The 25,641-nt window shown below is 55.9% G+C and overlaps 1 protein-coding gene across 8 annotated transcripts in view; it reads left to right on the top strand.

Moving 5' to 3' along the window:
• Window positions 1-506: 506 nt before the first annotated feature.
• The window catches only part of PEMT (phosphatidylethanolamine N-methyltransferase), a 39,556-nt gene continuing 14,421 nt past the window's right edge, over window positions 507-25,641 (top strand). The window contains exons 1-4 of one of the 8 annotated variants that reach the window (XM_040574578.1): window positions 751-986; window positions 1,898-1,972; window positions 3,438-3,545; window positions 22,780-22,895. In XM_040574578.1, coding sequence (XP_040430512.1) covers window positions 3,453-3,545; window positions 22,780-22,895 — 209 coding nt within the window. In that variant the 5' untranslated portion in view covers window positions 751-986; window positions 1,898-1,972; window positions 3,438-3,452. Of the gene's footprint in view, window positions 605-750; window positions 991-1,897; window positions 1,973-3,437; window positions 3,546-22,779; window positions 22,896-25,641 lie in introns of those variants that run through there. The other 7 variants (XM_040574579.1, XM_040574581.1, XM_040574584.1 and 4 more) reach the window with 7 other exon arrangements.

The raw sequence follows: 25,641 nt of genomic DNA, 5'->3' as shown, positions 1-25,641 counted from the left end.
GGAACAGGGCACAGTGAATCATCCGTAAAATACATCCAGACCTGGCGGGTTGAAATTTTGCCCTGGGATGAGCAATAGCGGGCACGCAGCGATTCCGGCAGCAATTTCTGTACCAGAAACCCACGGGAGGTGTTTCTGGCCCCAAACACTGACCCGTTGTGGAACACAGCACAACCCTCGTGCTCTTTTCCAAGCCCCACGCTTTGCCCGTGCCCTCTCCATATGTTTGGCCCCGAAGGGCTCTGAGGGTCCCGTGGAGCCCCACTGCGGCCCCCACCGCTCCCTGACACCCCGGGGGCCTCAGAGCCCCCCATTCCCCCCCCCAACCCCCTCCGTGCCTCACCACCGACCCCATCCCCGTGCTCCACCGGCACTGCAGCCCCCTGAAACCCACGGGGGCCAAACCCACCGCCCCCCTCACGCCGGGGGGCTGCAGGCGGTGCCGCTCTCCTCCATCCCCCCCCCCCCCCCCGTTCTCCCCCCCCTCTTCTTCTTCCCCTCGCTTGCTTCACCGGGGCGAAGTCCAGCAGCCTCCAGCTCCGGCCTCCCCCCCTCGGCAGCCGGACAACACGCCGGGAGCCCCGCGACGGAGGCGCCGAGCTCGGTGGGTGCTTCCCCGGTGTTGTGTGTGTGTGTGTGGGGGTGGGGGGGACACGGCGGCCATGCCCCGGCCCCGGAGGCCTCTCCCTCCCCGCCCGTCCGCGGCGTCCTCTGGGCCCTGTAGTCCTCCCGGTGGCTGCCGAGGGCGGACTACACTTCCCGGCACCGCCGCCGCGTGTGCTCGGCGTGCTGCTGGTGGTGGTGGTGGTGGTGGTGGGGAAGGGGAAGGGGGGAAAGAGCCGCGGCCCCCCCCCCCCCGCCCCCCTCCACCCCCCCGCCCCGGTCATGGCCCTGCGGCCCGGCCCCGGCGACGAGCGGGGCCCCGCGGGCGGGCCGCGGTGGTGGCCGAGGGATTGCTGCAGCGGGCTGGGCGGCCTGGACTACGGGCAGGTACCGGGACGAGGGCCGGATGGGGTTGCAGAGGGGCTGCGGGGGTCCCTGAGGGGGATGATACCCGCTGTGCCCCCCGCCCTTCCCGGCCCGGCTCGCCGCGCTGCCCCCGGTGTGGGGTTCGGGGGGTTTTGGCCATGCCAAGGGGGGGGGGGGTGGGGGGTGGGATGTGGCCGTGCCCGCTCTGGGTGTCGGGATGTTTGTACGAGGCACGGCGCTGGAGGGTTTGGGGTCCTGCTGGCCTCGTCGGGGCTGGGAAGGCAGCGGCTGGCGGCGAGGTCACCGTGGCCGGGTGCCCCGCGTCCTCGCTGCCACGCTGCCGTTGTGCCGGTGCTGCCAACGCGCTGGCCCGCGCGGTGCCCAGCGTGCGAGGAACGCGAGGGTGAAGGCTGCGGGGCTGCTGAGCAGCCCTGGGATCGCGTCGCTGCCCTGTGTCGCTGCCCTGTGCCACCTCTGAGCAGGGATGTTTGTATGGGTGGTAAACCCCCAGGCTGGGGCTGCAGGTGGAGCAGATTCTTGGAAATCTGCAGGGATGCTCGGCACCGTGCGTGCACGGTGCTTGAGGTGCTTCCCGTCTCCCTTCCCGGCCCTAATCGCCACTCAAGACACGATTTCATGCCCCAGCTGCGTGGCGAGGGCCACATCCTTACAGCGCCTAGAGGGGCAAACCCCTCCTGATGCCACCACCAGACCCGGGTGGCCGTGCAGCTCTCATCCACCCTAATTTTGGGGCCGAGCAGCATCCGAGCAAGCAGCGTTTGCCACCAGGAGCTCCTCCGAGATGCGGTTATTTATCACCTGTCAGGGAGGAGGGGGCAAAGTTGAATGTTCTGTGCTCATTACGTGGTTGTCTCAGCAGCTTGCAGAGACAGCTCATCCTAATGGGCTCCCCTTTTATCCCGAAAAGCACACGCCAGGCACAGGCCAATCTGCTTCCCGCTGGCAGCAGCGAATTTGGTTGTTCAGGAGGAGAGAAAAGAAGGTGAGTGCGATGTTAACGATGTTGCCAGCCAGGAGTTAGTAGGTCAAGAAGCTTTTGTTCAGCCCGTGCTGGCGGTGTGCTCAGCGCCGTATGAAACAAGAGGAAAGAAGCTGTCCTGGTCCCGTGGGTTTGCCATTGAAGCAGGACCGGACAGTTCGGCCCCGGTGCTGGCAGCTCTCTCGGTGCCCAGGTTACGGCTTGGCAGCGCTCGGCTTGAAGGGACAAGGTCGGTTGGCGAAGGGCTGCATGGGGGTGACAGGAGGAATGGGGACAGGGTGAGGAGAGGCCCTGGGGGCTCTCCCCTTCATTTGATGCTCTCCCCTGGGGCACTCAGTGGTGGTCTAAGGGCTGGGGGCAAGCCCGTGCGAGGATCCCCCCGCCTGCCCGTAGCGATTCAACCTTTGCTCTCGCACTTCGTCCTCTGGGCGGTTGTTCGGCCGTGAGGGGACACCAGGCTGAGCAGGCCCTCTCCGTGACTGCTGTCACTGCTCCAGTTCCTTGGAAGGAGCCCGCAGGAGCTTCTCTTCTGGATAGGAGAGGTCAAGCCGCTGCCTTTTCCAGCCCTTCCCGTCCCCTAGCATCGAAGGACTCGCAAACACAGCTGTGTTTGGGAAGCAAAATCCTTCCACGTCTCAATGTTGTCTTGGTTTTGATTCAAGTGAGGGAAAGGCTCGGGCTGGGCTATTTTGTCTTTTGTTTTCAAAGTTTTTTGGCAAAAAAAAAAAGCAGGCGCTGGCTGTTTTTCATCCACATACCGCTGCAAGGAGAGGGGGAGGGATGGGGAAGCAGCATGGCTTACTGCACGTAAAAACGCTGACAGGGAGCAGTCCTGGGAAAAAAATGTCTCTTAAAAGGAAATAGGGGGAAAAACAGAAAGGAAAAAAGGAGGAAAACCAGCAAGCTTTCAGGGTTTTCTTTTGTTGTTGTTACATAAGACAGGAAAGTCTTTTGCAGCTGCTAATGATGCAAATGCATCCGTGCACACTGTGCTGCGGGTTGGCATCGGTCTTGTGCAATGGAAGGCGAGTAGGAGGCTGCACGGTGCCGGGCTCGGGGTGTCCGTGCAGAGCAGAGCCCCGGGGACAGCCCTCTGGCCCTGGGGAGGCCGTGAAGCGGTGCCCCCTTCCCTGCAGCTCAGAAGCACGCAGGGTTTCCCTGCTGCCCTGTAGTGCTGGTGCCCATCCTCGCAGCGGCAGGTCCTCACAGCGCCCGGGTCCTTCTGGGCACTGCTGCAGACACGGGGCTCCCTGAGGCATGGGGGGAGCCAGTTTGGGGGAGCCCCCACCCCTTTTTTTGGCTTTGTACCCTGGCATAGCAAGATTTAACGATGCATTGCTTGGGGACGTTGAAAGAATCACCCGCTCCTGCAGGGCGCTTGGTTTGGGACGAAGACACCCCCTTCGGGTATGAGGCTCGGTGCCCCCACAGGAACCCACGCCCCCGGTAACTGCCTCTCTCCCCCCAGGTGGATGTTACAGCCATGGCGCAGCTCTTCGGCTACGTGGACATGACTGACTCCGGCTTCATTGCAGCCATCCTCTCTATCGCCTTCAACCCTTTCTTCTGGAACGTGGTAAGAGCCGCTTGCGCACCGGCCACACAATTGTTTTGAGCTCTCCTTTGCTGGCTGACATGGGGCTGGATCCCCTTTGGGCTGCGCTGAGCAGCCCCTTACCTCTAAATCATCTCTCCTGCAGGAGCCCTGTAATCCTCCCCACTGGTGGTGGTGTTTATTGCTCTGGGAACAGAAGGCCAGAGCAGAAACCACCTCTGGGGAAGTCTGCTGGGCTGGGTGGGGAGAGCTGTGCCCAGGTAGCAGGCACTAGAAGTGGGCGAGCAGGGAGCTGTGCTGTCTCCTGGGGGCAGCGGTGGCTGTGACAGATGTGGCAGAGGACAGGAAGATAGGAGCCAGCGCAGGATGCAGAAGGGATTAGGAACCGAGCTCAGGAGAGGGGGCAGAGCAGTCAAACCCATCCTTCAGCTACCTCCTGCTGCATCTCCTGCCCCAGCAGCCGGGCACTGGTCACCCCCTACCCTGGGGGATGCACTGGGCGCGTTGCCCGCTGCTTCTCCTCGAAGTTCGTCGGCAGGCGGTTGTGCGGATGCAGGAAACAAAACCAGTCAGCCAAAAAAGTTAACCTGAAGATATTCCCCCCTCCATCACGCTGCGAAGACTGGCGAAGAGCTGCAGAGGTGGCAGCGAGCCAGCCCGAAGCGTGGGTAGGGTACCTGGGCACAGGTGACGCTCGCTGTTTCTGTGGGTGCTGTATTGCTGCTGGGCGCCATAGCGCTTCAGGAGCTGAGGCTGCAAGAGCTTTCTCTGCCCGTTATCACTGCGGTTTGCCACCTCCCTGCAAGAGCAGCGAGAACCGTGGCTGCTGGGCGAGCACTGCAGAGCCAACGCGCCAGGTGGGGAGCCCAGGACGGGGAGCACGAGTTCCCGCAGCGTCCTCTGCAGCGCAGCTGAGGTCTGGGGACGAAGCCTTCTCCCTGCAAGCACTCATGGAAACGGGATGTCAGCGCAGCCAAGATTCCAGAAGCCGCCTGCCAAAGCTCCCCACAGCGCTTCTCACCCTGGGGAAGTCTCCTTAAAAAGGCCTTGTTTTTCCAGAGGGGGAGGACTCGGCTCTCTCCGAGCGCGGGGGCTCTTGAGATCGTCTCACGCTGGGCTTTGGAAAAGCGAGGCTCTCCTAGCCGTGAGTCACTGTGGAAACCTCTGTCGGAGTTCTTTGCTGCAGCCTCCCTAATTTTTCATGCAACTCGTTATTAAAAAGTCTCACGGTGTCTGAAATGCGAGCTAGAATACGCCACATTATTTCAACTGTGGAGTCATCGTTTAGCATAAAGAAGCAATGAACAAGAAGATTCAGGATGTGGTCTCTGGGGGAAGAGACGGGCTCCAGCGAGAAGCTGCATAAAAGGGAAAGAAAAAAGTCCTTTATTGGCGTCTGCTGCTCTGCCTGCGACTCGCGGGATGCCTGCAGCTTGGGAAATAGCGCTGCTTTTTGGATCAAGAGTTTGGCTGCTGTTAAAGGACAGGGAAAGCTGATGTAACAGCAGGAAGTTCATTGCTGTGGGTTGCTGCTGTCCCCTCTGAGTGTCTGAAGAGCATTGCCGTTGGCGGCAGGTGGCACTGCAAGCAAGTCGTGCGGGGAGCAGAAGGCATCTCGGCATGGGTTTGCAGTGGGCAGCCTGAGCTGGCGTGCTGATGGGAAGCTCTGGGGAGGCGAGCGTGGCACTGGACGTTTCTCAGCTGCAGAGGGCCAGGTGCCTCTCTCAGTCCATGTGCCTCCATCCACACGCTTGCGCTTCCCGGTCCCCCGGCATCTCTCTGACATTTTCAGGCCCTTCCAGGCTCTGGCTCGCACCAGGCACTGCTCGAAGGCTGTTGCAGGGGTGCTGGGGGACCTGTAGCCCTGTGCAAGCCCCCACTGTCGGCTGCATCTTAGCAAGAGTGGCTCCAGCCATCCCTGAATTTTCCCTAGCCTGTCTGTCTGATTGCTGTCCCCTGCCTGCACCGAGCCAGCAGCTCTTCTTTCTTTCTCTGCATCCCTACACAGGCTCCCTTTGTCTTTTTGCTCTTTGAGTTCTTTCTCAGCAGCTGAGCTCGTCTCTGCATCTGAATTACTTTGTCTGGGCTTGCAAGAGCCTTAGTGTAAAGAAGGGTTTCTGGGCAGTGCCAGGCACCCTCTGCTCTCTGTGCTTACTAAGCAATGTGGGACCCTGCTCAAAACACCTCCTGTGCGTGAAATTCCCGATTTGGGTAGAAATCAGGTGGGGACGCACTGATTTAGTTGAGTGTCTTAATTCCCTCTTTCTGCTGAACTCTGGCCAGGTCTGCCTCTTGCAAAGCTTGGCGCCGGGTTGTTCTTGCTGCTTAGCGCCTCTGAATAAATACGTGGTGGGGAAACCCTGCCTCGGCGGGGGCTCGGGCACTGCACAGGCATCTCAGGGCCTCAGGGTAGCAAGCACTGGCTGCCCTGCGGTCACGGGGAGTTTGCCCCGCTAAGCGCCCGGCGTGTTTCTTTTGGACAAAACTGCAGTGTTTGGAGATGAAGCAAGAACTACGGAGGCTGTGGAATAGCGTGGCTCCCGAGAAAACCCTAGCGCTCGTTGGGTCGAGTGGTGTACTTCGCTTAAGAGAGCAGTTTAGAGGAGCAGAGCTGAAGAGGAGCAGTTTGCAGGGCTCGAGCTGGGCTGGGCTGATGCTCCTTCTTTCCACAGGGGGGGAAAGTCTTCCCAAAAAGACCACAGGACTCCAAATTCTTACCCTCCTCCCTGCAGGCATGTTCTGGGGGGTACCGTGCATATGCCCCTGGGGTCTCCTGCTGCACTTCCCCACCGAACCCAGGGCTCACACCCCCTCCTCTCCCTCCCCCCCGTCGGTGCCAATTAAAACCCAGCTCATCCCCGGGTGGCCCCCAGCTTATGTTATCCACGGCACGGCTTGGACATGTTCCTGCACTATTCACCTCTTTTTTCCTCTCCTCCTCGTGCTGCCTCTGCTTCCCCACCCGCTGGGGCTGTTATGAAAGGAGCTGCTGGGTGCCACGCTCCCACGTGAGGCAGAGTGCCCGTGAGGCCCCGAAAGGCAGCGGCGGAGCTGTTCCAGGAGGAAAATTGCTCGAACTGCCCGAGGATGTTGAGAGCAGCCAGGAGACCTGAGCCCTGGTGGGGCTGTTGAGGGGCACCTGGCGAGGAGGAGGCGTGTCGCTGGAGCCGTGCCATAAAACTTTAACGAGGTCGGGGAGGCAGAAACTTCAATAAATCCCATCTGTGTTTGGAAAGCCGCGGGACGATGGGCGAAATTTCCCTTCCGTTGGTAACTAAGGAAGATATTAAATAACAGCTCCTCGGGGACAAACATTTCCAAGGCAGGAGAGGCAGATAACCTGCGTGCTGGAGGCTTTAAAGAGCTCTCCGAGCCTTGGCATATGGGGAGTTTCTAGAAAGCCGGGTGGTTTCTGATACTGTCTCAACAGCAAGCAGGCAAGCGGCATAGCCAGGAGCCAAGGAGGCTGACGTCCACCACCACGCAAACAGGTTGAAGTAGGGAGCACATCCATCAGCAATCCTTCTCTTGATTTGAGCCTCTTAAAAGTTTTTTTGGCTGGCGTCACAGCCTGAATTAGACATGGCACATCCTCAGCTGCCGCGCAGGAGCGTGCTCGTCTCCTCACCTCTGGTGACCCCCCTCGAAATACCCGTGCATCGCGCAGGAATCCGCAGGGCGAAACCTCAGGTGTCAAGGTTAGGAATGGGATTGGCATAATTTAGCATGATTTATAAAGAAAATAGACCCCATCAGGCAAATGTGATTTTATTCTTCAAGGTTGCAGGTTTTCCTGTTCAGGGTAACAAGATCTCTGTTCTAGAATTTCTGTCAAGTGCTTAAACTGCATGAGGTTTTGATTAAAGAAGTAGTTGCACAGGGACCTGGGCTGACAACGCCTGGCTCCTGATGGATGTGTATCTCTTGGTTCGTTTATTTTTAATTTCCCTTCCTTTTCTCCTTCTTTGGAGACTAGAGAGAGCTGCCAAGTGGATAAGAAGCGCTTGAGTGGGGCGGAGGGGGAGTTTGCAGACGCCGGCAGCCCAATTTCACCTCCCCCTGACCACTTCTCGCTAAATTCGGAGGAAGGTGCCTGCCTAAATCCTCTCCCTGCTGCTGGGAGCTGTCAGGATTGAAACCTCCGGGAGCAGAACTCGCAAACCTTCTGGGGGCAGGAGAAAAACGCCTTATGCTGAGGGATTTCAGCGGCTCTCGCTGCTTGTCTTGCAGAAGGGGGAGATTGAGAGGTGGCTTGATTGCGGTGCGTTAGTACCTGGCTGGGGGAAGGAAATTGCAGCGTATGAAATGGCCGGCAGCCAGCAGCAGGGCGAGGGCTTTGGGGGCTGCTGGTGGAGGGGGGCTCTGCTCGGCTTCGGCGGCACACAGCTCGAGCATTCGGTGCAGGGCGGGTGGCTGAGGTTTGAAGGATTGGGTAGGTGAGCAAGCTGGGGCGGGTGATTTAATGCTCTCTTTGGGCCTGAAAATTCTGCAAATCTGCAAGAGTTTCGTGATCTCCCTGAATAAAACCTCTGCCTGCGTGCAGCTGTGGGTAAGAGCAGGAAAACAGCCCTCGGACGTCTTCTGGAAAGTGCTTTTAGATCCCGTCGTAGAAGCCGTGGCACAGTGACAATGGTTATCTGCTTATAGCAGATGCCAGATCAATAGCGGGGCTTCGAGCCACGCTGCAAGGCAATTGACTGCAGAAAGCAGCTCTTTGCTGGGGTAGAGCTGGGCTCACGACGAGGCTCAGCTTCATTCTTACATCTCCGGTCTTAAAATGTCACCACCAGCTCTGTTCCCTTTCATCCTTTGTGCAGGGACAGAATCCACATTATTCATAATTGGACTCTCTACCAGGCGGCAATAGCCGTTTTCATTTCCTACAATGCCTGAGAAACAGCGAGGATTTGCTTTTTTTTTTTTTTTTTTTTCTCCCTCAAACAGCATTTAGTGGCAATTTTATTCCGAGTGACTGGGTAATGCTTCCCACTCGGGCGGCGATGGCTTCGGAGCAGTGCTGTAATCGCGTTGGGATCGATTTCCCCCGGCCGTTCTCGTAATGAACGCCCCGGGACTCGTCCTGTTGTGAGTCCCCCGTCCTCTGCACCATAACTCTGCACCTGCCTGGCTGCTAAATTTAGCGTTTGCAGCGTGTCAGCACCGCTGCGAGCCACATAACAGGCGCCCAAACTGGGTCACATCCTCCGGCCTGCCGGCTGGAGCGGCACAATTAGGAGCTACATCACCTGGCGGGGGAGCCGCGTCCTCCATCCCAGCACCGCTTCCCTCTCCCCCGCAGCCTCCCAGCCAGGTGTTTTAACCTCATTCCTCCTCAAAAAGCCGTGCAGTGTCTTTATTATATCCTCGCAGGCTGAGCTGCCTGCTGCAGAAGGGGAGCGTGGAGCCCAGCCTTGCCAGGTAGGGGAAGTCACTCGAGCAGCCACCGTGCACCGGTACCAGCCCATGCTTGGGCACCTGAACGATTTCCACGCAGGAATTTAGGATCTACCTTGGGTACACCATGCCCGCTCAGCATTTCTCTGAACTGACGTCAGGATCTTGTCTCTCACCTCATAGTTCCCTGTGAATCATGGCCAAAGTGGCCTGGAAAGCAGCCCTCTTTTCTTAGCTTTTGCCAAATGCTTCTCTAGGAACCCAGGGGTTGTTGCACATACCGGACTTTTCTTGTTTAGCGTTTTAAAAATAAACTGCGGGATGCTGGCAGCCCTGCTGGAGTAAGTCAGCACACGCACAAAAGATGAAAAAATACATTTAAGCTAAGAGTCCCAATTCATTGTGCGGCAGAGGATTATTTATAGACCCTAGGAGCTGGGAGAGGCCTTTCCTCTCTGCCCCTCCATCCCTGTCCTGCATACTGCAGCAAGACACGTTCTCCCATCACCACCTACATCCCACGGGACAAAGCCAAAAAGAAAGCGGTGGTGGATTTATCTACCCAGCCCAGGAGGCGTGGAAGGCAGCGAGGCCTCCGGGGCAGCCCGGAGCTTTGCAGTGTTCGTGCCCAGTTTTGGGGCTGGGGTCTATGGAGCCCCGAGCCTGCACTGGGACATGGGCTGTCCTTGGGATTTTGCACGGGCTTCTTTCCAGGCGTGTTTCTGCCACGGTCACGGATCGAGCTCGCTGTTTTCCGGCTGTGCCTCGGGGCAGCCTGTTTAGCAGAAGCCTGCCCAATTCCCAGAAAGACAGCATCTCCCAAAATAGGCTGCTTTGACGAAGAAAGGCAGAGACATGCAGTCTGCTGGGGCGTGGGGGTCAGCCAGGCTTTGGGTTTAGGGTTAGCACCCCCGCGGAAATGCACCCTTCTTATCTCTGGTTTTCCTTCCCCCTTGATGAGCTCAGAGGGGACACTGATCTCCAGTTGCTCCCGTGGCAGTAGGAAATGGGTGGTGAAGTAGCTTAGTAACTCATGAAGTAAAGCCCTCATTTTCCTTTTGAACCATATTTTATCCCCTGTGGCATAAGGAGCTGGAAGTGGCACTTGGCAGAGGAATCCAACATCCCTGTTCTCATGGGTGAAACTGGGCAGCTCGACCACAGCGTTAACTGGGCACCAGTTCCTGGTAAATATTGGGAGCCTCGTCTCAGTTCGACAAATATCTGCACTCCTCCCGGTGCTGCCTGCCTGGGCTCCCTTCCCTGCCCCTCTCTAAGGCGTCCTTGCAGAGTTTTGACCCCCCTGGCTGGGGACAAGCAGTCAGTTTTTGGAGCTGACAGATGACGTTAATAGAGGACATGAGCTGTGGCTACAGAGCCTGCCGGGCGGTGCTTTTGGTTGAGGGATGGGAGCAGCAGAGCACCTTGCAGGCTGGCCAGAGCACGGGGCGTTCATTTCAGAGGGGATTTCATCCCGCTGCAAAGTGGGATGAAATGGCCCTACCCAGCGAGCCACTGGCTGGTTTTCCTTTTCCCTGCTAAGCCATCCTCCCTGTCTGCTCACGTGCAAGGAAAGAGAGGCAACTCACCTTGAAAATTAAGAATTTCCATGCCAGAAAAGCTGGCAGCCCCAGGCTTGCACAGCTGTGTGCGGCTTTGTTAAACTCCCCCCGTCTCCCAGCGAATTTGGGGGTGAGGCAGAGGAAGGCTGTCGGGAGCTCTCGATTTTCCCATGTACCGTCGCAATCACGAACCTCCTCGGTGCATTACCCAGTTGTCCAGATTTAACAATATCTTGTTGTGTTTTTTTTTCTTTTTCTCCCTGCAAACCCTTTTTTGTTCCCCATTTTACTCCTCCAGAGCAGATGATTCAGTGCCGGGCTCGTTCTGCAGGTCGGGGCGTGCGAGCAGCGTCTGGCTGGCTGAAGGGCTTTCACTCGCAGTCTGCGTGGGCACGTGCACTTCGGTGTGATCCTTTTTGGCACTTTTGGGAAGAAAAAGCAGGCTGTGAGCCTCAAGTGGGTGAAATAGAGATGGGCTTTAGCAATTTTCTCTGCATTCAGCCGTTGCGGGAAAGCCTGACCATCAGGGCTTGTAGAACACCTTCGCCGCCGCCTTTGTGCGGTGGGAGGTTTCTTCATTATCTGCCTTGGGCCTCGCTTATAAAAAGGAGCTGTAATTGTAGCGGCTCCTCGCCATAAAAGCACAAAGACGTTTTCAGGGAAGGAAAAAGTCCACGCAGCTTTTATGATCCTGTACAGTACTCTGCCTGCTTTTCTCACCTCCTGCTCTTCATCCAGCATCAGCTCTGCCTGGTGCTATCCATGACCACCTCCGGATGGAGCCTCCCCCTTGCCATAGAAATACCCCTTTTAGAAGGACCAAATTTAGCTTCCTCCTCCCCACGAGTGAAGAGACAAGGGACCCAAAATCGCCCCACATGGTCCTGATGTTTCTATTCCTGCCTCATCCCCCAGAGCTGTGTTTTTTGTGGTGAGTCCAACACCAGACGCTCAATCTGTAAAGTCCCACTGGGGATTTTGAGCTGGGAAAAATCCCTTCCACCTGTGCGTGCATTGCACTGGGAAGTTGGTTTCTTTCCAGCTCTCTGGTATTCCAGATTGGTCTTGAATTTCAGATCGCACTGAGGTGGAGAGCCAAAGTTTTCTACAAGGGTCCATGTGAAATAATAAAACTCTATATGCTCACGGTGGTGAGAGGGAAACTACGAGGTGTGCCAAGCACCAGACCCGTCGAAATGTCTCCTGCACCTCCCATTGCCGTGGGGAGCACGGCTACGTGTGCGTGCGTAACAGGCCTGGAGTAATCCCAGATCACAGCACCTTGGGGCACGCGTGGCTGTTCGTACTAAAAACCGAATGACCTCAGCTGAGATACAGTATTTGTAACTGCGAAGCATTCCTACTAAGTGCCCTTTCCTGTTTGTTTTTAGCAGGACGTTGTTTTAATGACTGTGGAGTTACTCATTTGATTCCCAAGGCTGGAGAGCTGAAATGAATTAGTTTCATTTCAAGACTGTGGCGTGCAATCATTTTTCCAGAGATTGATGTACTCGGAAGCCAAAATAAATGCATTGCCCAATTGAGGAACATTATTTTCCTGCCTGTAGCCATCAGCAGAGACCAGCAGGAGCGCAGGTCCCTGGTGCAGCCTTGTTGCAAGGGTGCGCTGTGCGGGTGCGCGGGGGTCCTGGGTCCTGTCTGAGACCTGTGCTCCGGTACAGATGTGTGGAGTGGGCGACTCCAACCAGGCTGGGCATGATATGCAGGGCTTGCATGTCGCAGTGCTGGGCTTTGAGGCTTCAAAAAACAGAGGAGGAGCTCCCCTGTAGTGCACATCGCAGGGCTGGGGGGCACTGATGGTTCCCTTGGCTTTCGGGTTATGTTCCTTGCATTGAGCCTAGGGGCATGTGGGGGCAGCTGGGGCCTCCTGTAAGCACCCACAGGAGCCCCAGTTATAACAGCAGCAATCCCGAGGGGGTTGGTTATTGTATTTAGCCCTTTAGGTGGTTAGTACGAGCTTTATTTCACTTTATTTCACTCACACATTGGTCTAATAAGCAGTGCCATGTGCCCGGTAAGACCTGCACTGTTCTGGCTCCTTTGGAGCCTGGGCAAAGTGGAAGCACTGGATTAAAAAAAAAAAGGGAAGTCCATTGGGAAGAGGCTACATCCTCTTCCCAAAACATCAAAAAAAGGCTTTCCTGGGCCAGGGCCCTGCGTGTTGTGCCGGGCGGTGCGAACGTCCCCTCCCCGAGGACAAGGGGAACGGAGCGCGCGGCCGCCCGCGTTACATAAAGATCGAAGTGTCCCTCTCTATTGTTGGCCGCGGGGACGCCAGCAGCATCACAAACATGCGTGTCCTCGGCGCCGTGGGGAGATGTTCCCAGGGGAGGCTTAACACGGAGCAGGGAACGTGAGACGCTCGGCCCCGGGAGGCCCGGAGGCCCTCGGCCGGAGGCTGCGCTCCGCAGAGCGCGGCCGGAGCACCGAGTACCTCTCTTCCAGCGAAGTCTCACTACTCTGTGAAGGGGTGTTAGGTTTCTGCGGCGTTTTGTGCTCTGCCAGGCATATTTATTCTTCCCCCCCCCCCTCCTCCCTCCCTCCCGTCAGAGCCTCTGGGAGAGCGATGAGCGGGTACATGCTGTCCAGAAGGATGGGTGTGTTGGGAGTCCTTATTAGCAGGCTTATTCCAGGGAATTAAACCCTAATTTCACAAAAGGGCAGCAGGAGAGTGGCTACAGCTGTGGGAGAAGCAGACCAGCTTTGTGTGCTGTGTGTAAATGGGACAAGAAGTCCTGGTCTGAGACTGCAGGTCCTGGCCATTACGGTATTATAACCAAAAAATAATAATCATTACATTTCTTTACCATTTAAAGCAAAAATTACAAAGTGGCTCACAAGGAAGCCAGTCATGTCTCCTCTACCGTGCCCCCGCTTGTATTGGTTTTGTGGCTTTAAAATGTTCCCGATCCTCTCCCATTTCACCTTTTGGCAACCCTGCTGCAAAATGTGCCTCTGCGATGGCCGTCATTGTTTCTCCCTGAATTAATTGTTGCGTGTAATTGCGACCTGCCGCAGGACGCTGCCTTGCTCCATTAAAAAGAGCGGTGCTAATGAAGAACATTGGGTACCGTATGCCGGGAGAGCAAGGCTCGACTCGCTGGGACGCGTACTCGGCGTACTGTTATTGCGAGCCTGGGCAGAAATGGTGTTTCTGTCTCTCGTCAGTCACTGGCTAATGATTGTAATTTTTACTTGCTGAGAAACTCTGGCTATAATGGACTTCATTAGCAGATACACGAGATGCTACCAGACCTGCATTAGGGGGAGAGAGGAAGAAAACAACCCCTGCGTGGAGGCAATTTTATTATTTATTTGGAGCGATAGGAGTGATCCTGAATTAGTGTCGGATTCAACAGGGTGGGTAATGAGCCGGGCTGAGCTGGAATCCAAGCAAGCTTATTAACGAGAGCAAACTGCAAAGACGATGCCCGGGCCTGAAAACAGCAAACAGAAGAGCCCAGGCAGCACGTGGGGCTGTGTCTGTGCGCCGATGTGTTTGCATCCTGAGATGCTTCTGCTTGCAGTGGGTCACAGGGGAGAGCAAAGAGCCACGTGCATTAGCTAACACCTCCAGGGTAGCTCTATGGCAGCGTCTTTGCAATTAATCAGGAGCTGCAAGAAATGTTGGAGTCATTGGGTGACCTCAATCTCTTTTTACCTGGAACCGGGAAAGGCTTGTCTTGGTTCGGTAAAGGATATTTCTGGATGCATTTGCTGAAGTCTGTCCGTTTTTATTCCGGCTAGAATAGCTGTTTTTTGATCAGGCTGGACTTATTTACAGCTGCGATCGTGGTTGAAGCTGCAGGTTTGCAGCAATAATGGGAAGCTTTGGAAAGCAGAGAGGAGCTTTGTGACAAAGACAGAAAGCTTTATGCCCCTATCTCAGACCAAACCCAAGGCACTGAAGCCTGCAGCGCCTTCAGAGGGACTCGACCTCGGCCCTGTGGATCAGCTGGGATCCAGGGCCTGATTTGGAAAGAACGCAGCAGAGTGGAGGTGCAAAAATAGAAGGGAAGTCTTAAAAAAGAGAGACGTTTGCTGTCTTCTAACGTGGCATTTGTACCGAGCGCTCGCTGACAGCGTGGTGCAGCAGAGCGCCCGTCTTTATGTATTGGTGCCAGTTCAAACATCGTCAGTGCTATTGTTGGATTGCTTTATTTGAAAATGGGTCTTCTGGGTAGACGGCCGGGTTCAGGGCAGCGGCTGCGTGCACAGCACTTCAGGCACTTTCCCCAGCTTTGCTTATTTAGTGCTGCGTGAGCATGAGCAACAGAAGAAAAATACAAAACAAGCGAGTACAGGACGTGAGAAGGGCCGAACAGTTAAACCAGCAAGGGACTGACACGCACCTTCACTTCCAGGTGGATTGGGAAGGCAATCTTTTGCTCTGCAGACTGCACGAGCAAAGCCAGGGCTGTGCTGCTCGGGGAAAACGCTCCGAGCTTCAAAGAATGTATGAAAGTAAGAGACGTGCTGCTTTCTGGCTGGGTTCGGTTGGACTGTGTGCGATGGGAAGCAGGGTGGGGGCCAAGTCATCTGAGCACGGAAGATGACAAAAATAAAATGTGCAGAATCCCCCCTGGGGAAAATGCTTCATGTCCTGCGCACGAGCCGCTCATCCAGCAGCAATTGCCATCCTTGTGGGCTCTGGCATAGCCCCAGATACTCGTGTAGGTGCAGCCTCTGCCTTCCCTGCTCTCAGGAGGATGTTTTATTAGGATGCATTACTGCATCAGGCACGCATCCCCCTGCATCCCTCCCAATGCTGGGCCATCCACACCCCATCCCAGACGGGCTGGAAGGGGCCTCCCACAGCCCGTGCTGCGCTCTGGAGAAGTCATTATTTCCTAAAGACTTTTTCCACGGGGTTTGTTGGCCGGGAGAGCCTGTTAGGGCCGTGCGATCCCTGCGGCTGCAGAGCATCGTCCTTCCCCTGGCCGGTCCTGGGGAGCTGCTTGCGAGGGTTCCTGCTGCCAGGATGAATTCACGCAGCGCGGCCTCGGTTACGCGAAATCACCTGCCTTCAGCTTCCAGCCCTTCGGCCATAAATCATGAGCTCCTTGCCTTGAGGAGAAGCCGTTCAGATTTTGTGTTGGAAATTGCTGGCAAATGCGGCCCGTATTCCGTGTCGGTTTTGTTTTTATTGAAGAGGAAAGGATATTGCTCACGGAACATTTGCGGGCCTAGGCTGCCGCGGCGTACGCTAAGCAGGGGCTTGTTTTTATTGCAGGCGGCTAATGAGATGGTACTTTGACAAATCCCATAAACACTATTAGAGAAATGAAATTTATTATCTAGCTGTTTATCATGAGTGGATTCAAGGTAAAGACTCGTGTGGAGGTAATCTCAAGGGATGGCTTTGAGGTAAAGCGTACCCAGTCCTTATGAAACCCTTATCTGTTTACCTGCCGGCTTGTTTTGTTTCCCCACCTCAAGGCCGTTCGCTGAGGTGACCTGTGCCATTTCAGTCCAGTTACTTTCCCTTGGGAAGGATGTGGGTTTATTTTTCTTAGGCGAAACTCTTCCGTGGTTTAGACAGGCTGGGTTTCTTCTGCATTCATCTTTCTACTTCTCAATAAGTGTAGTCACTTTGCTCTTCCCCCCGTGTCAAAGCCCTCAGACTGGGTCCAATTGACCCCTCGTCTGCGGCGCAACGGCTTCTTCAGGCAGGAATCACTAGAAGGAGCACTTCAGCTCTAATTTCCCCCTCTTGACTCCCCCGTTTTGGCGATGGGTTTCTCACGCTGGCACAGCTGAGTGCTGCAGCTCTGCCGTGCCCTGTGCTGCCGGAGAGGAGCCGTCCCCGGTCCCACCAAGCACCCCACGCCACCGGGGCTGCACCGGCAGATGCCTTACGGACAGGACAAAACCCGCCCCTGGGCTTTGGGGAGAAGCTCGACCTCCTTTTCCCTTGTACACATTTCTCTCCTTTAGCCCCTGGATGCTCTCACTTTCCACAGCCAGAGCCTGCAAACGTGTGCCTGTGTCCTCGCGGAGCTCTCCGTCACCTGTGCGTGCAGCCGTGCTGCTCCAGCTGGCTGTTCCCACACCGCCGCCTCTTTGTGCAGCCAGCCTGCATACCGCAGACTTTTTTCCTAAACCCCGCTGTTGTTTCTTTTGGCTGGAACAAACAACAAAAACCCCACACCCAGAGCTCGTGGAAGGCAATGGAAAAGTCTTCTTGAGTCGAACCGACGTCTTCCTTTCGGAGCTCTGGCAGACGCGGACCCGCTAAGCCTTTCCACTCGGCTGCGCCTCGCCCACAGCTGTTATTGCCATCGTACAGATGGGGAAAGGGGAAAGTAAGAAAAATGACGGGTGTAGCCTCCCAGGGCGGCCCCCCGTCCTCCTCTCCCAGGACACGTGTCAGGGCTTGGGGTGCCCAAAACCCCCAGGCTGTGACCTGAGCCCTGAGATGGATGCCCTTTGGGGACGGGGTGGTAGGAAGCCCTCTGTGCCCCCACTGCGGGTCTTCTCTGATCCTGGCGGTCCCAGGGCTGCAGAGCCCTTGTCATTGAAAGCACCTACATCACATCTCTTGGTGTGTTACCAAAAAAAAAGCATTTACAAGCCAAGTCTCTGGCTTATGTTGCCTTACAGCTTACATGAAACTCTTAGTATGGTGCCTGTCTCTTCTAATATCACTGCAGCGTTTTAATTGCATGAACTGGAAGCTGCTGCTCCAGTACTTAGTGGGGGAACTTTGCAGGGCTTTAATCATTTGCTAAAAAGCTTTCGGGCTCCATTACCATCTCATGGCTTTCCGTAATTGAATGCCGGCGAGTTGAGAAGCCTTCAGAGCAATAACTCGCTCTCTGGATCAGATGCTCCAGAGCCACGGCTGCAGGAGGAAGCAATTAAGCAAAGCTGAGCCCTCTGGGGCGCTGCCAGGAGCTGGCAGCCTGTGTCCATGGGGTAGAAAGGGCTCTCGTGGCTGAGCACCAGCTTCTCCTCCTGCCTCTGGAAAAGGTCCGGCCGAGGACAGCTCAGCAGAGGGAGGCAGGCAGTGCTGCGGCGGCACGGGGCACTGAGGCTGCTGAGCGATGCCGGAGGCGGAGCCCAGCTGAGAACTGGTGGCTCGTAGCAGGTGAGAGGCGGTGGATGGAGGATGATGAAGGACCAGCCTGATAAAAACCGGGAGAGGAAAAACATCCTTGGCTCATCGGCACTGTGAGGCCGGCGGTTCTGCTGGCGGGCGCTTCGTGTCGCCGCCGTGGCTGCACGAGGAACGTGACTGAGGGGAGGGGACGGCTAATCGCTGCAGCGAGTCAAGGGCTGTTTAAGCAGCTAATTAATTCCTCCTAATCAGCCCTTGATCTGTTGAAAACTGCATGGCATTATCTCCTCTGCTGCAACACCTTGATAATTCCTGTCTGAATGGCCTTCATGGAGAACATATTTAAATAAACTCAATAGAGATTTCAGACAGATAGCAACTATAATTACCAGCTTGTACAAATTAAAACGTGGTTTGTTCTGTTCTTTTTCTCCTGCCTTCGCTGCCCAGAGCTCCCGCTAATCATGTTCTTGCTGCTGGTGGCACGCCGGTCCCCGGGGCGTTGCAGCACATGCCTTCGGAAAGCCTCTGCCGTGCCCGGTGCCGGGGTGGGCATTTCGGATGGGGCTGCGCACGGGCACGCAGCATCCTCAGCCACGTTTGGAAAGGGGAACAGCAGCCCCGTGGCTGAAATACCACACGTGGAAGATGGCACGACGCTCCCCAGGATCAGCACTGCAGCTTCCCTCCTCGTTTCTCTGCCAAGGTTTGCAGTCTCCTGGAAAAGCAGGGGTTTTGTCCCCTAGGAGCTGCAGGACACATGCCTCGAGCAGCCGCAGGAGCCCACGTTGGAGCTCTCAGCCTGGCCCCAGTGCTCAACCAGCGCTGCCCAATAAACCCACCCCAAGCACTGCCGGCTCACACACGGTTTGTTAGGAGGGATAAGGTCAGGCAGGCCACCCTCATTTCCTCTGCCATCACTTGGGACAGCCAGAAACGCCGGCTGCTTGGCATTTGGAAAGGTCAGCCAACCCTGGGGCTCCCAGCCCCGCGGTGGGTGTCCGTGTGCTTTCAGCCCGCTCAGTTATTTCTGCCCCGCGTTGTCGCGTCCTCCTCACTCTCACGTAACTCCTTTGAGTGCCTTAGTCAGAGTTTGGGTGCTCTGCTCAGGCATATCTCTTTTCTCCCTGTCTGTTAGATAAATGCAATAGCTGCAAGCAAGGTCATTTTCTGGTACCCAAGTGCTGGCAGAGAGCGGAGAATGTCATGCTGCTTTAATGAAGGATTTCAGGGATCCGGAATGAGAAAATTGATTTTTCATAGCAAGGGAACGATTTGGTGCCCCTGGTCTCTGGAGGAGCAGTAAGGGGACTGTCAGATTTCCTACAGTCTCGTGGCATTGTGAGCTGGCAGGGGCATGCCTCCCGCTGCAGGAGATGTTCGCACGGAGCCCTCAAAGCTCGCATCGGGGTCTTTCCTAACCCAGCAGCAGCGTGGAGCCCAGCATCCATGGGATGTTGGCCCGGGAGAGATCAGGCTGAAGGGGAAAGCTAAAAAAATTTCTTAGGTCATTCTTGTCTTAAGGTTTTTGAGTTTGAATTGCCCACACATCCAGGGCTCACTCTATGCACACGCATTGTCTTGGTACTGGGGTGCATGGATGCTCCGGGGAACTGATTATTCTTCCTCTAGGCTTTTCATGAAATGTTTGAGTTTTATGTCCCTCAGTGGGCTGTTTCGTTGTCCTTACATGGTGGGATGAAACCCTTAATACTGTGAGACAGGTACAATAGGGACAACATATCCTATCTACTATCATCTTACGTCCAGCTCAGACATCTGCACTCACTGTTTTTATGCTTGGCCAGGGCAGGAGCATCCCCAGAAGCGGGCAGAGCATCTCCCCGAGTGGGCAACGGGTCTGGGATTTCCCAGGATGTGGGCACAGCCTCACCACCCCAAACCCAGAGAGCTGGGAAGCAGCTGCACACCTCGGCCCTCCAGTGCCTCAGTTTCCCTTTGTGAAAGAAGGCTGCTAATCCATCCCAGCCCGCCAGGCACGCCGCGTGCCTAAATTCAGTAGTGCCCACCCGGTGTTGTGGTGCTAAGGCAATGGGGCAGCGTGAGGACATCGCCCAGCTGATTAGCATCGAGATGTGACAGCGAGCCTTTGGGGTGTCTGGTTTCGTTCCCTACCTCTGGGGCAAGCCAGAAATAGAAATGGAGTCATGCAAAACAGATCAAAGTCTCCGTTTCAAAGCTGGGGTTGAGCAAATTAAAATGTAGCACGTTCAAAAGCCAGCTTCCTTCGATGGCAGACAAAAAAAAAAAAAAAATCAATTTCCTTGAAACAAATACTAAATATTAATGAGAGGATATGGTCTGCCGTGCACACAAAGCTGTGAAGAGCATTTCCCGTTGATCAGCGGCGGAGGCAAGCTCGTGAGATGAAATTGCTTTTCCAATGGCTATTTGTGGCGCGTCTCAAGGTGGCTCGGGAAGGTTTACCCACCCCAAAAAAAAGAACAGAGAGCTCAGAACATTTCCTTCTTCGTAGCAGGGCGGCCACGGGGGATGCGTGCCGGTGCTTTCAGTTTTCTTTACGCACTTGCCCAAGAGGTTGGGGAGATGGCTCGGTTCGTGTTCAGAGAAGGCAGCCCCGCGTTATGCAGAGGGGGAGCGATGCCCTGGGAGCTGCAGCCTGCCAAATGCAGAACACAGGGCCCAGGAGCACGCCCGGCTTTGCAGCCACATCCGCATGCTGATTTATTTCGATAACGAGCAATGGGGGAAACATTCAAAAACTGCTTACAGCCACCAGCGAGTTTTCCTAAAGTGAAAGCACGGGGCTTTGGAGAAAGAGCCTTAAATTTTTTCTATTGCTTTGACCCTCGGGTAAGTCGGGAAGCTTTGTGTTGCTCCATTTCGAAACCAGGAGGTCGGAAAACTACAAGCACTGCCTTCCCTCGCTCACCGCGATGCACAGCGTGGCGTGGGGCTCCCCATCCCAATGCCGTGCTCACTTGGGCAGCCTGGGCACGGTGGTGGGAATGAGGGCTGCCGGCCTTGGCCGGCGAGCAAGCACCGTGCCAGGAATAGCTGCAGCCACGGAGGGTGCCAAAATCATCTTGCGTCCACCGCGCAGTAAATAAAAACACGTCGGCTGATGGTTTCATAAAACCATGAAGCCAGCTGCGTAGCCGTAGGTCGAACGAGAGCTAATATTAGCGAGCAGATGACTAAAATTAGAAAAGTAGAACCGAGCCAGAACTAATTAGCTGCTCGAGGAATAGAACCAGAACCGGAACAAATTAATTGTTCGGAAGCCGAAATACCAGTGCGGGGCCTGGCAGGAGCCCCCAGGGAAGGCTCCACGCAAGCTCTCGCTCAGCTTTGCTGCTGGTGACTCATGCGTGGGCTCGTGGCGTGCCTGGAAAAAGAGTCCTGGGTCCTATCTGGAGGCTGCAACAGCCAAATACAAGTTGGTGTTTTGCTCCCAGCCGGGAGTTTGCACGATGCAGCACGAGCTTGGCTGCACCGGGAGCGGCACGGAGCCAGCTGGTGCCCCGAAGGGCTCCGAAACACGCTCCTTCCTTCTGCCCCATCTTGCTCTCTCGCTGCCCAGACGAGCGTTCGTAGCGGTGAGGGTAATTACGAGGCCACCTGGGTGGCTCCTGGAGGCCTTCAGCCTCAGCTCTGCCACCGGCTGAGATGCTTTGCCGAGCTCCCGGAGCGAGCCAGGAGCGAACGCCGTCAGAATAATTTCCAGGGAATTAGGAGGCTCGCAGAGATAGCCGGCACACGGCCGTGTTTTTTGGCTGTGACTCAGTCACCTGTGTGGTCACTTCTTTTACTTTCCGAAGGTGGTAACTCACCCTACATTTCTTTTTCCCCTCTCGGAGCGCTCAAACAGCAGCTCCCGTTTTAGCAGCAGCATGACGCACGGTGTTTTAAATTCAATTTAGAATACAAACTATTTATACCAGCCAGGAAAAGGCAGTGAAGCAGCTCTCTCTGTCATGAGTGGATTTGTAATTTCGGAGCAATCATTGCATAACTAATTGAATCAGCTCTCAGCATGCGAAATCGGCGCCCTGCTTATCGGAGGTTTTCATCTCGCCCCCCTCCCGAAGGCGGCTGTCCCCCCTCCGCCACCGGCGCTTTGTGCGTCTGCATCAGCCTGGGAAGAGAGCGGTACCTGCAAAGCCGCCCTTCCCTGCTCGCTGCTTAAACGCAGCCAATAAATTACCAAATGCACTCAGAAGGGATGAATAGCCGGGTTGCTGGTGCCCCCCAAAGCTGCCCAGGCTCCGTGCGAGGGAGTGGAGTGTGTTTGAAGCTAATGAAGAGCCGGCCGTGTCTGAGGAGCAAATTGATGTTGAAACGTTCCCCTGGCTCCCACCTCTCGCCTCATTGCCTGGGTGCGCTTGGCCAGGCTGGAATGTGGGGGCTGATCCAAGCCATGCGGAGGGTCCCAGCTTGGTGCCTGAAACCTAAAAGAGGCGATAAATCCAGCTGCAGCTTGCTGGGGGATGTGGAAAGGTAGAAAACATACCGGCTGTAGGGATTTTGATCGGGTTGGGAGCAAGGGTCATGGATGGGGTGACTCGGGTGGGTCCAGAGCTGCGGATTTGGGGAGCAGATCCAGCCACCCGCATGCAGCAGCCTCCCAGGGCGAGGGGGCACCTCTTCAGCTGCATTTGGGGCGGGGGGCCGTCAGCTTCTGCTGCTCTGTAAAACCTGGGGCTTAACACTGCAGCCAGAGGGAAGCGCGCTGGCAGGGATGCTGACACCTCCCTGGAGATGCTGCTGGTGTGCGAGGGGCCGGGGCCGTCGCCGAACAGCGTGCGTGGTGCTGGGAGATGGGTGAGGAGCTCAGGCGAGTCCTTAATGGCTGAAATTGCTGAGTGCTGACGAAGGCCAGCTGGCTCAGCACGTCCAAGGGATGCAGTGATCTGTGCCAAGCTGGCAGGTCTTACCTGGAGGGAGCTGGGGGGAGCGCTGCAGATTTTTCTGGAAGAGGGCTGGGAGGGGTTGCCCCTGCCTGGTAGGGTCTGCGTGGCTGGGTGCAGGTCACAGCACCTGGAAAATCAGAGCTGGGGGGGCCTGCGGTCCATCCCCTGCTCTGGAATCTGTTTTCCATCCTTGCAGGAGAGCAATACCAGGCTGCATCACACGAGCCCGTTGGCTTCGGTGGCCCCGGGGCAGCCTCAGCCTCGCTGAGCACCTCCAACCTGGCGCCTCCAACCACCCCTTTCCTTTTCTGTTGTCTCTTCAGGTGGCGAGATGGGAGCACAAAACGCGAGCGCTCAGCCGGGTCTGCGGCTCTCCACACACCGCCTGTTACTGCCTGGGCACTGTTATCCTGATGCTCAACTGCGTGCGGAGCCACTGGTAAGGATCCAACTCTTCTGCTCTATGGAAACCCAAAGAGGTGCCCCCGCAGGGCACGGGGACGAGGGCTGTGTGCTCTGCAGGGCTGAATCCAGCCCCGGCGTGTTGGTTTTACCTGGATCCCTTCAGCCAGCAGATTTATTCCGGGGTTTGGAACACCCCAGTCAGGCAGAGGGATGCAACAAGGTGGCTGTGGCCAGGAGAGCAAACCATCAGCATCAGCATTTCTTGCCCCACTCTTGGGGCAGTTTCCCCTGCCCTGCGTGCAGTCGTGTGGCAGGAAGGCTGTTGGCACAGCACGGATCTTACCCAAAAGCAGAATCTTTTCATTTTCTCATGAAAACAATAAACAAGATGAAGCCTGTTTTTAAGAAGCCCCCGTTTCCTGTGCAGAAGAGTAGGATTATCTGTGCACTTAGCGAGCAGCCTCTTCGAACTCTTATCTGCGATCTGTTTAAACACTACCCGTACTAATAGTGTTGTGTGAGTGATGCGCCCTACACCATGGGAATACGTCCTCTGACGTTCTGAGTGCAGCAGAGAGGTTTAGTGCAGAAGATTTCCTCAATGCCAGCAATTTATCTGCGATCTGATAGGCTTTATCTTCAACGCTGTGAGGAGAGGCAGGCTCTCTACTAAATTTCCAGATTCAATTATGCCAGGGTCAGAGCTAATGGGTTGTTTATTACTCCGGGTAATTTCCCAGGCACGGAGATCTCAGGTTGGAATTTGCACATGTATTTAAGAGCTCTGCCTTCCTGGAAATGACACCGAGACCTGCCCTTGCCCTTCTGCGTTTGTCACCGCTGCTTCTTGTTGCAGAAACCCCAAGAAAGCTTGCAGTGAATGTGGCCATCATTGAGTGCAGGCGGTGCGGGGGGCATGTGTGCGCTCTGCCCGTGTCTCAGTGACACGGCATGCTTGGATTTCGCTGGGGAATGTCTCGGCAGTCTCAGGCACGGATGACACAGCTGCTTGTTGTCTGGGAAGCAGTGCAAAGCCTTGGGTCCGGCCTTTAATTAAAAACACAGCTGATGGGGGGATGATCCCAGCTCCCAGGGGTCCTGCTGAGCTCCTGGGGCAGCGGCGCTCGCCGGATCACGGTGAGGCACCGATGGGGAGGGTCAAGGAGGCCTGACCTGTCCCAGCACTGCACCCCAGGCTATTCAAGCAAGGCAAGTCCTTCCCCTGGGAGCCACGGGATGGTTTCAGGCTCCATCCCCAGCTCCTTGAGCCCTCCATGGCCCCAGCCAGGAGAGGCCGTGCTGTTTGGGAAGGCGTGATCCTGCCCACTGCTCTCACATGAAGGCAGCAGCCAGCCCCAAACTGGGCTCCAGCTGCCCAGAGATGCACCCGCGGATCCTCCGACACGGGCACTGCCATCGCGGGGCTGCTTTCACCAGGAGGGGCACAGCTCTCCTGCTCTCCTTTCACTTTCCCCTTTAATCTTCTTTTTCCGAGTCGCTTCTGCTCGGCTGCATTGATGGAAGCAGATTTCCTGCTTCTCCGATCCAGCCGTGCAGAGTGAGCTGCATCTCACACTTGGGCTGTGCACGGTGGCTGCTAGCACAGGGCATGCGAGCTGCCGAGAGCGAGCAAAAAAGTGGCCCCAGGGCATCCCTCCACCGCCAGTGCTGTGACCCAGCCTTTCAAACTCCTCTCTGCATGCTCTGGGGGCTTGTTTTTGTGGGCAGGGGCTGCCAGGGAGCGCTTGGGGAGCCCACGGGACGTCTCCTTTGTTTTTAAAAACCCGCTTCCTCTTCACTGGTGCTTCATCAGTATTTTTGGCAGGCTCCAAGCCAAGGGTGGAGGTAGGCAGGGAGGGAAGAGCAGACAAACTTTGCAGGTTGGCATCTGGGCTGCAAGCTCCAACGCCTGCCCTTCCTCGGTCTTGTCCCCAGGCCGATGCTGCGATGGTCTCAGGCAATTTTCCATCCAAAGGGATACTTTGGTTGTAAGAAAAGGAATATTCCGTGCTTATTAAGCAATTAGGTGCTTCCCAGCCCTGAGCTTCGTTATCAGCCTCAGCGTGTTTCTGAGAAGCAATGCAGAGTGACCTGTGACCAGAGGGGACCTGCTTAGTCAACCGCACGAGGCAAGCATCCTTAATTGCTTTGGTGCAGCGATGATTTTCATGACAATCGTGTTCTTTCAGCAAGAAGCAGGGAACTTCCATCACCGGGGCTCTTATCAGGGAAAACAACTCCTGAACTTTTGCACTACCTACCTGCACTGTGTTTATGGCTGTTACCGTGTGACACGGGACATGACCACCTATATCCTCCTGTACATTTCCATCCCGTGTCTCTGTCTGGCATTAGCCACCTTGTTGACATCTTCCGCTGCTCTGACTATACAATAAGCCAGGGGAGCTGCCTTTGGAGCCCTCCCTTGCTCCCATTTGCATGCTCTTGCAAACTCCCCGTCTCAGAGCAGATACGTACAGGTGGTTCTGTACCTAGGGAGCTTACAGACTTCCCACCTTCGGGGCCTTGGGGCGTTTGTCTGAGCTGTAACGGCACCACCCGTGTTATGTGTGCCAAAAGGGGGATTTGGCAGATGCAAAGCGAGGCCCTCAGGGTGTCTGGGTTGTGGTGCCTTTGGTCCAAGCGCGCTCTGCAGAGGCAGAGCCAAGGGCAGCACCTTTGCAACAGAAAGAACCCACCCTGGGACCAGATTTGGCACCGGGAAGGGGCCGGGTGTCATTCAGTAGCGTGCTGCTTTTACGCTCAGCTTGTTTACTTCC

Source organism: Cygnus olor, chromosome 15 (assembly GCF_009769625.2).
Source record: "Cygnus olor isolate bCygOlo1 chromosome 15, bCygOlo1.pri.v2, whole genome shotgun sequence".
Lineage (NCBI taxonomy): Eukaryota > Metazoa > Chordata > Aves > Anseriformes > Anatidae > Cygnus > Cygnus olor.
This window is presented reverse-complemented; position numbering and strand designations above follow the sequence as displayed.